At 62.9% G+C, this 13,644-nt stretch overlaps 1 protein-coding gene across 1 annotated transcript in view; it reads right to left on the minus strand.

The window, feature by feature from the left end:
* Window positions 1-222: 222 nt before the first annotated feature.
* RBBP8NL (RBBP8 N-terminal like) overlaps window positions 223-13,644 on the minus strand; it is a 61,482-nt gene continuing 48,060 nt past the window's right edge. The window contains exons 11-12 of the mRNA XM_048497914.1: window positions 10,154-10,265; window positions 223-356 (exon numbers count right to left, since the gene is read on the minus strand). Of these exons, the coding sequence (XP_048353871.1) occupies window positions 223-356; window positions 10,154-10,265 (246 nt within the window). The remainder of the gene's footprint in view (window positions 357-10,153; window positions 10,266-13,644) is intronic.

The raw sequence follows: 13,644 nt of genomic DNA on the forward strand, positions 1-13,644 counted from the left end.
AGATAGAACTTATGCAAGAGCTGATTTGAGATCGCCAGAGTACTTTGATTACTGATGAGTTATCAGTCCTTGTGAAGGCTGAGGTTTGGACCAATGATGTCTGATAGTTGTATACACGATTAATGTCCCCCTTGACGTCAAGGGTTATTTTATGGCTACCCAAGGACTTTGCATCCATGTCCGAAAAGTCTGCAACAGCTCTGCCCAGAAAATGACTTCCAGCTATGTCTCCCCAACGTCCTCATTGTGGCTGGAAGCAGGGCTCTGATTTTTAGTCTCCTGCATCGCTTCTTGAGCATTGCCTGGAACCGGGGAATCTTTGCCATTCCTTCGGCCTCTGACTGATTTCTTACAGGCTGCAAAGGAGAAGAGAAATAGACAGAAAGGTCAGATCGTTAGCTTATCAAGGTCAGTATCTTCTACTCAGGCCGGCAGCAGCTCTCTAGGGTCTGAGGTTGAAGTCTTTCTCATTATTTGGTTCAAAGCCAGCGTTTTGTAGCGGTTAAGAGTGGTGAACTCTAATCTGGAGAACTGGATTTGATTCTCCACTCCTTCATATGAAGTCTGCTGGGTGACCTTGGCCTAGTCACAGTACTCGCAGAAAGAGATATGAAGAGGGCACCACCTCTAACCAGTGGTTTCCCCATTTACAAGCCCACCTAACCCTCAGTTTGGTGGGGGCTGCCACGAAGGATAGTGTAAGTCACTTCACAGACAGAGGTGGGATCCAGCAGGTTCTCACCAGCTCCCGAGAGTGGGTTACTAATTATTTGGGTGTGCCGAGAGGGGGCTACTAATTGGGTCCGCTTTTCTGTTAGAAATTCCATTAGGTCCAAAAATCATGAAGTCCTGTTGTTTCTTATGTGGCTGGTTAGCGAAGGTAGAAAACGGGATCATTCTCCCTGTTGGGCTGTTTTAAAAACATGTTTTAGAAAGATGGTAAAGTTCCTTGTTTAAGGAAAGTATCCTTCTTTTGATTTCTAGAAACAAAATTAAGTATTCGGAAGTATTAAGTATTTGACAGGCAGTCAATTAGAGGAGAAGTAGTAGTTGGCAGTAGACAATAGGACTTGCTATATTGAGTTTAAATTATGGACAGAAAGATACCAGCTGGAAACCAGGAACTTTTTTTTACAGTAAGAGTTTTTTATAGTAACAGAGAAATTATTAATGCCCTGCCCCCGGAATGCCTGGCCACGCCCCCGTCGTGCCCCGCCCAGCCCCACTGGTGTTACGCCACTGTTTAAATCCCACCACCATGGGAACCTGTTACTAAAATTTTTGGATCCCATCAGTGTTCACAGATCACTGATACCACGTTGGATGCCACTTATTTCCCTCAGTCGAATGTTCCTCAGAGGGTACGAACATTTGTGAGGAAAAGGGAAAAGGGGACCCATGTTTGCTACCCCGAGCTATTCAGAGGAAGGACGGGATAAGAATGGAACAGACAATAATCAAGTTGCCACACCCAGGACACTAACACTGGGATTTAGATAGGGCTGCCAACCTCCATGTGAGGCCTGGAAATCCCCTGGAATGATAACTGATCTGTAGATTAGAGAGATCAATTTCGCTGAAGAAAATGGCTGCTTTGGAGGATGGACTGTATGGCGTTATATCTCACTCAGGTCCCTTCCTTCAACCAAAGGGGACTTTCCCCAGGCTCTACCCGCATATCTCCGGGAATTTCCCAACTTGGGATTGGCAACTCTAAATATAGGGAAGGGCAGATAAGAGCTGGTGCAATTTGCCCACTGAGCGGCCAACTGCGTCTTGCCATCAGCCAATCAGCAGGATAGGGGCCCATTGGCGGCCGTCGTAATGGTCTCTGTCTTGGGACTGTCCGTTTGACACCTGCAAAGCCCTACCCAAGTAGGGCAGGGCTGAGCCTTTTGAAAGCTCCTTATTCTATCAACATTTCCTTTCCGGAAACATTAGGAAGGGAATGCAATGGGAACAGAAGCTTATTGAACAAGCTGTCCTTTTAAGCTTTAAGGACACCCAAGTATATGTCTTCCAGTTGGTCAACCCTGGTCTGTCTGGGGTGCTGTGTGGTTTCCGGGCTGTATGGCCGTGTTCTAGCAGCATTCTCTCCTGACGTTTTGCCTGCATCTGTGGCTGGCATCTTCAGAGGATCTGGTGGGGGGGGGGGGGGGGGGGGTGGGGGAGGTTGGGGGGGGGGGGGTGGAGGGGGGAGGGGGAGGGGGGGAGGGGGGGGGGGGGGGGGGGGGGAGGGGGGGGGGGGGGGGTGGGGGGGGGGGGGGCGCAGCGGGGTGGGGGTGGGGTGGGGGGGGGGGGGGTTGGGGGGGGCGGGGGGTGGGGGGGGGGGGGGGGGGGGGGGGGGGGGGGGGGGAGGGAGGGGGGTGGGGGGGGGGGGGGGAGGAGAAGTGTGGGGGGGGGAGAAACCCCTGGGGGGGGGGGGGGGGGGGGGGGGGGGGGGGTGGGGGGGGGGGGGGGTGGGGGGGGGGGGGGGTGGGGGGGGGGGGGGGTGGGGGGGGGGGGGGGTGGGGGGGGGGGGGGGTGGGGGGGGGGGGGGGTGGGGGGGGGGGGGGGTGGGGGGGGGGGGGGGTGGGGGGGGGGGGGGGTGGGGGGGGGGGGGGGTGGGGGGGGGGGGGGGTGGGGGGGGGGGGGGGTGGGGGGGGGGGGGGGTGGGGGGGGGGGGGGGTGGGGGGGGGGGGGGGTGGGGGGGGGGGGGGGTGGGGGGGGGGGGGGGTGGGGGGGGGGGGGGGTGGGGGGGGGGGGGGGTGGGGGGGGGGGGGGGTGGGGGGGGGGGGGGGTGGGGGGGGGGGGGGGTGGGGGGGGGGGGGGGTGGGGGGGGGGGGGGGTGGGGGGGGGGGGGGGTGGGGGGGGGGGGGGGTGGGGGGGGGGGGGGGTGGGGGGGGGGGGGGGTGGGGGGGGGGGGGGGTGGGGGGGGGGGGGGGTGGGGGGGGGGGGGGGTGGGGGGGGGGGGGGGTGGGGGGGGGGGGGGGTGGGGGGGGGGGGGGGTGGGGGGGGGGGGGGGTGGGGGGGGGGGGGGGTGGGGGGGGGGGGGGGTGGGGGGGGGGGGGGGTGGGGGGGGGGGGGGGTGGGGGGGGGGGGGGGTGGGGGGGGGGGGGGGTGGGGGGGGGGGGGGGTGGGGGGGGGGGGGGGTGGGGGGGGGGGGGGGTGGGGGGGGGGGGGGGTGGGGGGGGGGGGGGGTGGGGGGGGGGGGGGGTGGGGGGGGGGGGGGGTGGGGGGGGGGGGGGGTGGGGGGGGGGGGGGGTGGGGGGGGGGGGGGGTGGGGGGGGGGGGGGGTGGGGGGGGGGGGGGGTGGGGGGGGGGGGGGGTGGGGGGGGGGGGGGGTGGGGGGGGGGGGGGGTGGGGGGGGGGGGGGGTGGGGGGGGGGGGGGGTGGGGGGGGGGGGGGGTGGGGGGGGGGGGGGGTGGGGGGGGGGGGGGGTGGGGGGGGGGGGGGGTGGGGGGGGGGGGGGGTGGGGGGGGGGGGGGGTGGGGGGGGGGGGGGGTGGGGGGGGGGGGGGGTGGGGGGGGGGGGGGGTGGGGGGGGGGGGGGGTGGGGGGGGGGGGGGGTGGGGGGGGGGGGGGGTGGGGGGGGGGGGGGGTGGGGGGGGGGGGGGGTGGGGGGGGGGGGGGGTGGGGGGGGGGGGGGGTGGGGGGGGGGGGGGGTGGGGGGGGGGGGGGGTGGGGGGGGGGGGGGGTGGGGGGGGGGGGGGGTGGGGGGGGGGGGGGGTGGGGGGGGGGGGGGGTGGGGGGGGGGGGGGGTGGGGGGGGGGGGGGGTGGGGGGGGGGGGGGGTGGGGGGGGGGGGGGGTGGGGGGGGGGGGGGGTGGGGGGGGGGGGGGGTGGGGGGGGGGGGGGGTGGGGGGGGGGGGGGGTGGGGGGGGGGGGGGGTGGGGGGGGGGGGGGGTGGGGGGGGGGGGGGGTGGGGGGGGGGGGGGGTGGGGGGGGGGGGGGGTGGGGGGGGGGGGGGGTGGGGGGGGGGGGGGGTGGGGGGGGGGGGGGGTGGGGGGGGGGGGGGGTGGGGGGGGGGGGGGGTGGGGGGGGGGGGGGGTGGGGGGGGGGGGGGGTGGGGGGGGGGGGGGGTGGGGGGGGGGGGGGGTGGGGGGGGGGGGGGGTGGGGGGGGGGGGGGGTGGGGGGGGGGGGGGGTGGGGGGGGGGGGGGGTGGGGGGGGGGGGGGGTGGGGGGGGGGGGGGGTGGGGGGGGGGGGGGGTGGGGGGGGGGGGGGGTGGGGGGGGGGGGGGGTGGGGGGGGGGGGGGGTGGGGGGGGGGGGGGGTGGGGGGGGGGGGGGGTGGGGGGGGGGGGGGGTGGGGGGGGGGGGGGGTGGGGGGGGGGGGGGGTGGGGGGGGGGGGGGGTGGGGGGGGGGGGGGGTGGGGGGGGGGGGGGGTGGGGGGGGGGGGGGGTGGGGGGGGGGGGGGGTGGGGGGGGGGGGGGGTGGGGGGGGGGGGGGGTGGGGGGGGGGGGGGGTGGGGGGGGGGGGGGGTGGGGGGGGGGGGGGGTGGGGGGGGGGGGGGGTGGGGGGGGGGGGGGGTGGGGGGGGGGGGGGGTGGGGGGGGGGGGGGGTGGGGGGGGGGGGGGGTGGGGGGGGGGGGGGGTGGGGGGGGGGGGGGGTGGGGGGGGGGGGGGGTGGGGGGGGGGGGGGGTGGGGGGGGGGGGGGGTGGGGGGGGGGGGGGGTGGGGGGGGGGGGGGGTGGGGGGGGGGGGGGGTGGGGGGGGGGGGGGGTGGGGGGGGGGGGGGGTGGGGGGGGGGGGGGGTGGGGGGGGGGGGGGGTGGGGGGGGGGGGGGGTGGGGGGGGGGGGGGGTGGGGGGGGGGGGGGGTGGGGGGGGGGGGGGGTGGGGGGGGGGGGGGGTGGGGGGGGGGGGGGGTGGGGGGGGGGGGGGGTGGGGGGGGGGGGGGGTGGGGGGGGGGGGGGGTGGGGGGGGGGGGGGGTGGGGGGGGGGGGGGGTGGGGGGGGGGGGGGGTGGGGGGGGGGGGGGGTGGGGGGGGGGGGGGGTGGGGGGGGGGGGGGGTGGGGGGGGGGGGGGGTGGGGGGGGGGGGGGGTGGGGGGGGGGGGGGGTGGGGGGGGGGGGGGGTGGGGGGGGGGGGGGGTGGGGGGGGGGGGGGGTGGGGGGGGGGGGGGGTGGGGGGGGGGGGGGGTGGGGGGGGGGGGGGGTGGGGGGGGGGGGGGGTGGGGGGGGGGGGGGGTGGGGGGGGGGGGGGGTGGGGGGGGGGGGGGGTGGGGGGGGGGGGGGGTGGGGGGGGGGGGGGGTGGGGGGGGGGGGGGGTGGGGGGGGGGGGGGGTGGGGGGGGGGGGGGGTGGGGGGGGGGGGGGGTGGGGGGGGGGGGGGGTGGGGGGGGGGGGGGGTGGGGGGGGGGGGGGGTGGGGGGGGGGGGGGGTGGGGGGGGGGGGGGGTGGGGGGGGGGGGGGGTGGGGGGGGGGGGGGGTGGGGGGGGGGGGGGGTGGGGGGGGGGGGGGGTGGGGGGGGGGGGGGGTGGGGGGGGGGGGGGGTGGGGGGGGGGGGGGGTGGGGGGGGGGGGGGGTGGGGGGGGGGGGGGGTGGGGGGGGGGGGGGGTGGGGGGGGGGGGGGGTGGGGGGGGGGGGGGGTGGGGGGGGGGGGGGGTGGGGGGGGGGGGGGGTGGGGGGGGGGGGGGGTGGGGGGGGGGGGGGGTGGGGGGGGGGGGGGGTGGGGGGGGGGGGGGGTGGGGGGGGGGGGGGGTGGGGGGGGGGGGGGGTGGGGGGGGGGGGGGGTGGGGGGGGGGGGGGGTGGGGGGGGGGGGGGGTGGGGGGGGGGGGGGGTGGGGGGGGGGGGGGGTGGGGGGGGGGGGGGGTGGGGGGGGGGGGGGGTGGGGGGGGGGGGGGGTGGGGGGGGGGGGGGGTGGGGGGGGGGGGGGGTGGGGGGGGGGGGGGGTGGGGGGGGGGGGGGGTGGGGGGGGGGGGGGGTGGGGGGGGGGGGGGGTGGGGGGGGGGGGGGGTGGGGGGGGGGGGGGGTGGGGGGGGGGGGGGGTGGGGGGGGGGGGGGGTGGGGGGGGGGGGGGGTGGGGGGGGGGGGGGGTGGGGGGGGGGGGGGGTGGGGGGGGGGGGGGGTGGGGGGGGGGGGGGGTGGGGGGGGGGGGGGGTGGGGGGGGGGGGGGGTGGGGGGGGGGGGGGGTGGGGGGGGGGGGGGGTGGGGGGGGGGGGGGGTGGGGGGGGGGGGGGGTGGGGGGGGGGGGGGGTGGGGGGGGGGGGGGGTGGGGGGGGGGGGGGGTGGGGGGGGGGGGGGGTGGGGGGGGGGGGGGGTGGGGGGGGGGGGGGGTGGGGGGGGGGGGGGGTGGGGGGGGGGGGGGGTGGGGGGGGGGGGGGGTGGGGGGGGGGGGGGGTGGGGGGGGGGGGGGGTGGGGGGGGGGGGGGGTGGGGGGGGGGGGGGGTGGGGGGGGGGGGGGGTGGGGGGGGGGGGGGGTGGGGGGGGGGGGGGGTGGGGGGGGGGGGGGGTGGGGGGGGGGGGGGGTGGGGGGGGGGGGGGGTGGGGGGGGGGGGGGGTGGGGGGGGGGGGGGGTGGGGGGGGGGGGGGGTGGGGGGGGGGGGGGGTGGGGGGGGGGGGGGGTGGGGGGGGGGGGGGGTGGGGGGGGGGGGGGGTGGGGGGGGGGGGGGGTGGGGGGGGGGGGGGGTGGGGGGGGGGGGGGGTGGGGGGGGGGGGGGGTGGGGGGGGGGGGGGGTGGGGGGGGGGGGGGGTGGGGGGGGGGGGGGGTGGGGGGGGGGGGGGGTGGGGGGGGGGGGGGGTGGGGGGGGGGGGGGGTGGGGGGGGGGGGGGGTGGGGGGGGGGGGGGGTGGGGGGGGGGGGGGGTGGGGGGGGGGGGGGGTGGGGGGGGGGGGGGGTGGGGGGGGGGGGGGGTGGGGGGGGGGGGGGGTGGGGGGGGGGGGGGGTGGGGGGGGGGGGGGGTGGGGGGGGGGGGGGGTGGGGGGGGGGGGGGGTGGGGGGGGGGGGGGGTGGGGGGGGGGGGGGGTGGGGGGGGGGGGGGGTGGGGGGGGGGGGGGGTGGGGGGGGGGGGGGGTGGGGGGGGGGGGGGGTGGGGGGGGGGGGGGGTGGGGGGGGGGGGGGGTGGGGGGGGGGGGGGGTGGGGGGGGGGGGGGGTGGGGGGGGGGGGGGGTGGGGGGGGGGGGGGGTGGGGGGGGGGGGGGGTGGGGGGGGGGGGGGGTGGGGGGGGGGGGGGGTGGGGGGACTACAATTCCCATCAGCCCCTGCCAATTGGCCATGCTGGCAGGGGCTGATGGGAATTGTAGTCCATAACATCTGGAGTGCCAAAGGTTCGCCACCACGGGACTAGGACCAGGAGTAATGGGTTCAAAGTGAAGGAAAAGAGATTCCACATAAACATCAGGAAGAACTTTCTGTCATGGTTGTTCAACTGTGGAATGCATTACCTCAGAATGTGATGGAGTCTCCTTCTTTTGAGGTTTTTAAAGAGAGGCTGGACGGCCTTCTGTCAGGAGTGCTTCGATTGTGTGTTCCTGCATTGCAGGGAGTTGGACTTGATGGCCCTTGTGGTCTCTTCCAACTCTATGATTCTATGGTTCTATCCTGTAATAGTTCAGCATCCTTCTATTAGCATCATCACAGTGGTGATGCAGGACCTAGCATATGTTACAGAGCTCCAATGTGGTGCAGGTGTTAGAATGCTGGGCTAGAATCTGAGCGACCCCTGGTTGACTTCTAACTCAGTCATGAAAGCTTGCTGGGTGACCTTAGGCAAGTCATGTATTCTGAAGGTAACCTTTCTGATAAGGTTGTTGTGAGGAGAAAATAGAACAGAGAAGAATGTAAGTTGCTTTGGCGTCCCTTTGGGGACAAAGACAGGGTATAAATGAATAGAACTGACCTGTCTGACTATTTCATTGGAATTCAGAAACTGCTTTGGGGGCTCAGGTAAAGTAGGAACCACAAGGTGGCTATCTGAAGGTTTCTTTCAATGTTTGAATGACAATTCAACAGATTCTTTTGCTTTTTCTCCCAGCCAGATTTCAGTCAGGGGAGCGATCTTTCTGAGCTGATTAAGTCTTCTTATATGGAAACCAGTGCACATTTAACAACAAAATTTCCTTTGCAGCATGGCTACAAAATCCGGATTCTCTGGTCTGATGTAGATGCTCCCAAAATGTTCTGACACATTCAGAGACCAACCCATCCTGGCGAAGTTTACTTTCCAGCTCAGCTGGAAGATTTGGTGGTTCTCCTAATTATGGAGCAAAGAAGCAGCTAATTTTTTCATGCAAGAAAGATGGCCCTAATCAGAAGCGTACTAGGGGTAGGGGTAAATGGTGCCTGGAGACAAATTGTCTCTAGGACGCCCTCCAGGCCCCCCACGCTCTGCCCCGCCACTACCCTAGCTCCGCCTCCTGATGCCCCAGGCTCCACCCCCACTGCCCTCAACCCCGCCCATGTCACCATAGACATGGGCAAGGTCTAGGGTGCCCACCTCCCCCCGATAGACTCCCCTTGCTGGCTGGGCTCCCAGCTGGCAGCCTGCAGTCTCTTCTGACCTCCCCTCCGGGCAGGCCAGAAGAGACTACAGTCCCGGTGGAGCAGACCTTCTTTTATAAGCACTGAGGCCAGGAGGTGGGGCTTGGGGAGCAGGAAGGGGTGGGATAGAAGAGACTGCCGGCTGCCGGCTGGGAGCCCAGCTGGCAGGGGGGGGAGGAAGGGAGGGGGGAGTCCAGGGTGGGGTTGAGGGCGCTTGGAGGCAGCAGGAAGTTCTGCTGCCTACAGTTTTGCCTGCGATGCCTACCGGGTGGATCGAGGCAAGCTTGTAACTGACCAGACAACAGGACTTCCTGGTCACATGGGAAATGCGATTTTTAGCCCCATGTGTAGAGAAAGAGTGGTGCCCGGGTACCCCTTGTCCCTAGGCAGAGACTCCACTGGCCCTAATTTTTGCAGAAACACACAAGCAAAGGATGTAATCAAATGTTATATTTGTAGGTTTCATAGATGTGAAGAGAATCTGAAACACAAGGCAGTTTTCTCCTGGTGGAAACTGCCATCCAGTCACAGCTGAACTCTGTTGACCCCAAAAGGTTTTTCAAGCGAGAGATGACAGCGGTGGTTTGTCACTGCCTGTCTCTGTGTAGTAAACCTGGATTTCCTTGGTGGTCTTTCATCCAAGCACTAACCATAGCCAATGCTGCTTAGCTTTTGAGATCTGAAGATATCTGGCTAACCTAGACCATCCAGGCCAAGGCAATAATTAAGTGTCATCAAGTAGCAACTGACTTCTGGTAACTCTTCATGGGGTTTTCAAGGCAAGAGAAAGGTAAAACTCAGGGGTTTTGCCCGGGGCTCCATTTTCCCTAGATACGCCTCTGTAAAATAATTAAAAGTTGGAAACCTACAACCAGGAACACTCAATTCAAACCTTCAATTAAATAAAATCCAGTAAGAGACAGAAAAGATAAAACAAATGTTCAGTTGTTAAAAAAAAATTAAGAAGATCCAATATGAATAAAGCAGGGGGAAAATATTAGCAAAAGGACAGATTTGTACCAGGAGACTCTCACTGGCGAAGGAGTTCCAAAATTCCAATGGAGAAATCTCTGCCCCAAGTGCTTATCTAATTTGCCACTGAAACGGGATAAAATTGGACAAGTAGTTCCTGAAATATGTTGGTCCTGCAGCGTGTCATTCTTTAAAGGCACTGAGCCAGAAGCAAACTGGTAGCAAGTAGAAATCTTTTAAAACATATGGTACCTATAGCTCATGTTTGCAAGCATCCCCCCTCCCCCAGCTGTGTTTTGGACTAATTGAAGCTTTTAAACAACCTTCAAGGGCAGCCCTGATGTGGCACACACAGCAGTAGTCCAGCCTGGATGGAATCTGGACTTGGATAATTGGGACAAGATCTACTGATGAATTGCTTTACGTGATTTCCTGATTTACGTGATTTCCTGATTTACGTGATTTCCTGATTGGGATTAACCTGAAAGTGCCATTAATTGTTCATTGTTTACATTTATATTCCACATTTCTCCCTTCAAGCCCAAGGAAGAATATGCATAATCCCCAGGAGGTCTCCCATCTAGGCCGACTAAAATCAAGTTGCTTAGCAAGGTTGACGTAGAATGTGCCTTTGGACCATTCCCTGGACTTTACTTTGCAGCCAAGGGAGCTACAAAAAAAATGAAATGGAAGCAGAAATTCTGCGTTAGATGCTGAATTTATTTACCTGGTTCATCCGTTTCTTGCTTCTGTGCGCTAAAAGGCATCTTTTCCTCTAGATCAGCATCTGTATCGCTTGCAACTGTCTTGTCAATGGGATGTTCTTGTACCGTAGAGATCTGCGGGGCATCAAAATTGACTCATCTGTCAGAGGCTGACCTCCAGCAAGAAATGCTGCATATTCTCATCCTGTACACACACTATAATGAGGCCCAGTGTGATAATTAAACCTGATGAGGAAACTCAAGTATTTCCCAGGGAACAGTCCCCTGCCAGGAACTGTGTTAGGAAAATAGTGTGTGTGGGGGGGTGGGGGGGGGAAGGTTTAAACCCCTTCCTCAAGCATGCTATAATCCTGATCGGAACCGAGTACCATACATTTTTTAATTTATTATTTGCAAAACCTGTGACCACCCCTTCTGCTTTCACAAAGCCCACAGTTTAAAACAGGCACAACAAAAAATCACACACTTAGAAGGTGGGAAAATTATAAGAAAATTGAAAGAAAAAGGAATACATAAAGTGTCTGATTTAGTTCATGAAGGAGAAATTATACCATTACAAAACCTAATAGAATTGGGAGGGAGAGAGAATTGGCTGGCAATAAGAGGGTTATGGGAAAAATTAAGGAAATTTAGAATAAAAGGTGACTGTATAATAAATCAATGGCTAAGACTCCATGAAATATTAAAAGGGAAGATTATAGGATCAGTATACAAGTATATGGTAGAGGATAAAGAATTTATGATAAGAATTTTGAAACAAAAATGGGAGAAAGATAATTTTTTAGAAGAAGAAAAAATAGAAAGAATTATGGACAATATGAAGAAGTTAAAGATTGAAAAATATGTGGAACTAGAAAGAAAGGTTTTACTTAAAAAATGAATTTTTGCAGAACCCAATTTACAACTAGCCTATATGATTAAAGGAGTTAAGCCCAAAATGTTTGGCATTGTGTGGAGAAAAGAGGAGCATATTATATTCATATGTGGATAAAATGCAAAGTGGTGAAAAAAAGTTTTGGGAGAATATTTTGAAATATGTAGAACAGTTGGTAAGAAGTAAGAGAATTGATGTAAATAAAAGATTTACTAATTGTGGGGATAATATAGAGGGATATAAGAATTGAACAGAGAGTTTTGGAACCAATGTATAAAATAATGATTAAGAGCAGCACACGCGGTGTTGAAGTTAGGCTGGAAAAGATAATAACAAAAAAAAGTGGACAGTTTCAAAATGGATTGGGAATACATCTGGGAACAAGAAATACAGTTAGAAAGAGATCTCTGAGAGACTGGAAAAGCAAAAAACATTTTATGGAAAAGAAGAAAAATAGAGCGATATCATGAAGCTATGGACAGTGTATGAAAAATGGATGGAAGAAGCCGGATTTAACGAAGAACTATGGAATAAGAGAATAAGAAGAATGAATCTCCTACTGCTGGCGGGAAATAACCAATAGAAGAAAAGAGACGGGGAGAAAATGGAAAAATGTATAGATGGAATGAAGATATGGAACATAACAAATGTACAAATATTCTATACAATAAAAATGATCTTATAAAAACAAAAACAAAAAATCAGACTTTCGAAACATTAAAATAGAGCCAGTCAGTCCCCAAACACCTTTCATTAAAACAATTTGAAAAAGTAGAGTTAGAACACACGAGAAACATTAAAAACAGCAATGAATACACTGGCTTGGAAGGACATGTTGGAGGAACAGAAATGAACCCACTTCTCATGCTTGGCTGTCAATGGCCCCTTCCGCACATGCAGAATAATGCACTTTCAATCCACTTTCAGTGCACTTTGCAGCTGGGTTGTGCTGTGTGGAAGAGCAAAATCCACTTGCGAACAATTGTGAAAGTGGAGTGAAAGTGATTTATTCTGCATGTGCGGAAGGGGCCTGAGTGTCCCAAAACAAGGGATAAACAAAGGGCCAATGTAATCCTAAAGAGAGTTACTCCAGTCAAAGCCCATTCATTTCAATGGGCTTAGAGTGGAGTACAGTGGAGCCTCGGTTTTCGTCGGTTTCGGTTCTCGTCGATTCTTTCCCTGAAAATTTTGTCTTGGTTTTAGTCAGATTTTGTTGGCGCGTGCGCGCTAATTTTGCGACATCAAACGCCGACCCACGCAGTTCCATTGCTTTCCAGTGTTTGCCTCATTTTTTGTCGGTTTCAGATTTCGCTGAGGTTTCCTGGACTGATTATCGACAAAAACTGAGGTTCCACTGTAATTGCACAGGATTGCACTGTGTTATGTTTGACACAGCGGGAGGAGATAATACCCAACTTCTGTACTCTGCAGTGTATCAAACAGCTCTGTAAGGCCATTCATAGTACGATCCTATGCAGAGTTACTCTAGTCCAGTGATGGCGAACCTTTTCGAGACCGAGTGCCCAAATTGCAACCCAAAACCCACTTATTTATCGCAAAGTGCCAACACGGCAATTTAACCTGAATACTGAGGTTTTAGTTTAGAAAAAACGGTTGGCTCCAAGGCACGCATTACTCAGGAGTAAGCTTGGTGAAGCAACCGTGCAACGCTTCAAATGGGTGAATCACGATCCTAGGAGGGTTTACTCAGAAGCAAGCCCCATTGCCAGCAACCGAGCTTACTCCCAGGTAAAGGATCATGCCCAGGCCAGCCTAGATGTGTTTGTGTGTGTGGGGTGATTTTCCACCCCCCTCCCACATGATGAACTCTGTGGGCGCGTGCCCACAGAGAGGGCTCTGAGTGCCACCTCTGGCACCCGTGCCATAGGTTCGCCACCACTGCTCTAGTCTAAGCCAAGGCCCCCCCCTCAAGTACCCACTGTAGGAATCAAGTTGCAATTGAGGACGTGAAAGATGCTGAAAAAGGCGCATTGGGGCAAAAAATCTTGTCCTAACACACTTCCTCTTTGTGGTGCCCAAGAGAGGAGGCACGTCAGGGCAAGATTTCTTGTCCCAATGCACTTCCTCTTGCCCCACGCATACTTTCAGTGGGGAAAGTGAGAGCACTTCTAGTGTGATTTTTCACACCAAAGCAGGGCAAGGGTGGGGAACAGCCTGCAGTGGGTAATCGGCCTATGCATTTGGAGTAGATCAGTGGTGGGATCCAAAATTTTTAGTAACAGGTTCCCATGGTGGTGGGATTCAAACTGTGGCGTAGCGCCAATTGGGCTGGGCGGGGCACGATGGGGGTGTGGTCGGGCATTCCAGGGGGTGGGGCATTCCTGGGCGGGGCTGTGGCAAGGACGCAGCCGCTGCGCCGGTCCTTGGGTGGGAAATAAATGCACGCAGGCGCAGGCTGCCACGCACGCCGGTGCACCTCCTGCTAGACTGCTTCAAGTTCTGCGCGCTACTGCTGAGAGGAGGGCGTAACTAAGGCAAAGATCACGTGGCAAAATCACCAATTAGTAACCCCCTCTCGGCACACACAAATAATTAGTAACCTACTCTCGGGAACCTGTGAGAACCTGCTGGATCCCACCTCTGGAGTAGATATGGTAT

The sequence above is a fragment of the Sphaerodactylus townsendi genome, linkage group LG05, assembly GCF_021028975.2.
Source record: "Sphaerodactylus townsendi isolate TG3544 linkage group LG05, MPM_Stown_v2.3, whole genome shotgun sequence".
Lineage (NCBI taxonomy): Eukaryota > Metazoa > Chordata > Lepidosauria > Squamata > Sphaerodactylidae > Sphaerodactylus > Sphaerodactylus townsendi.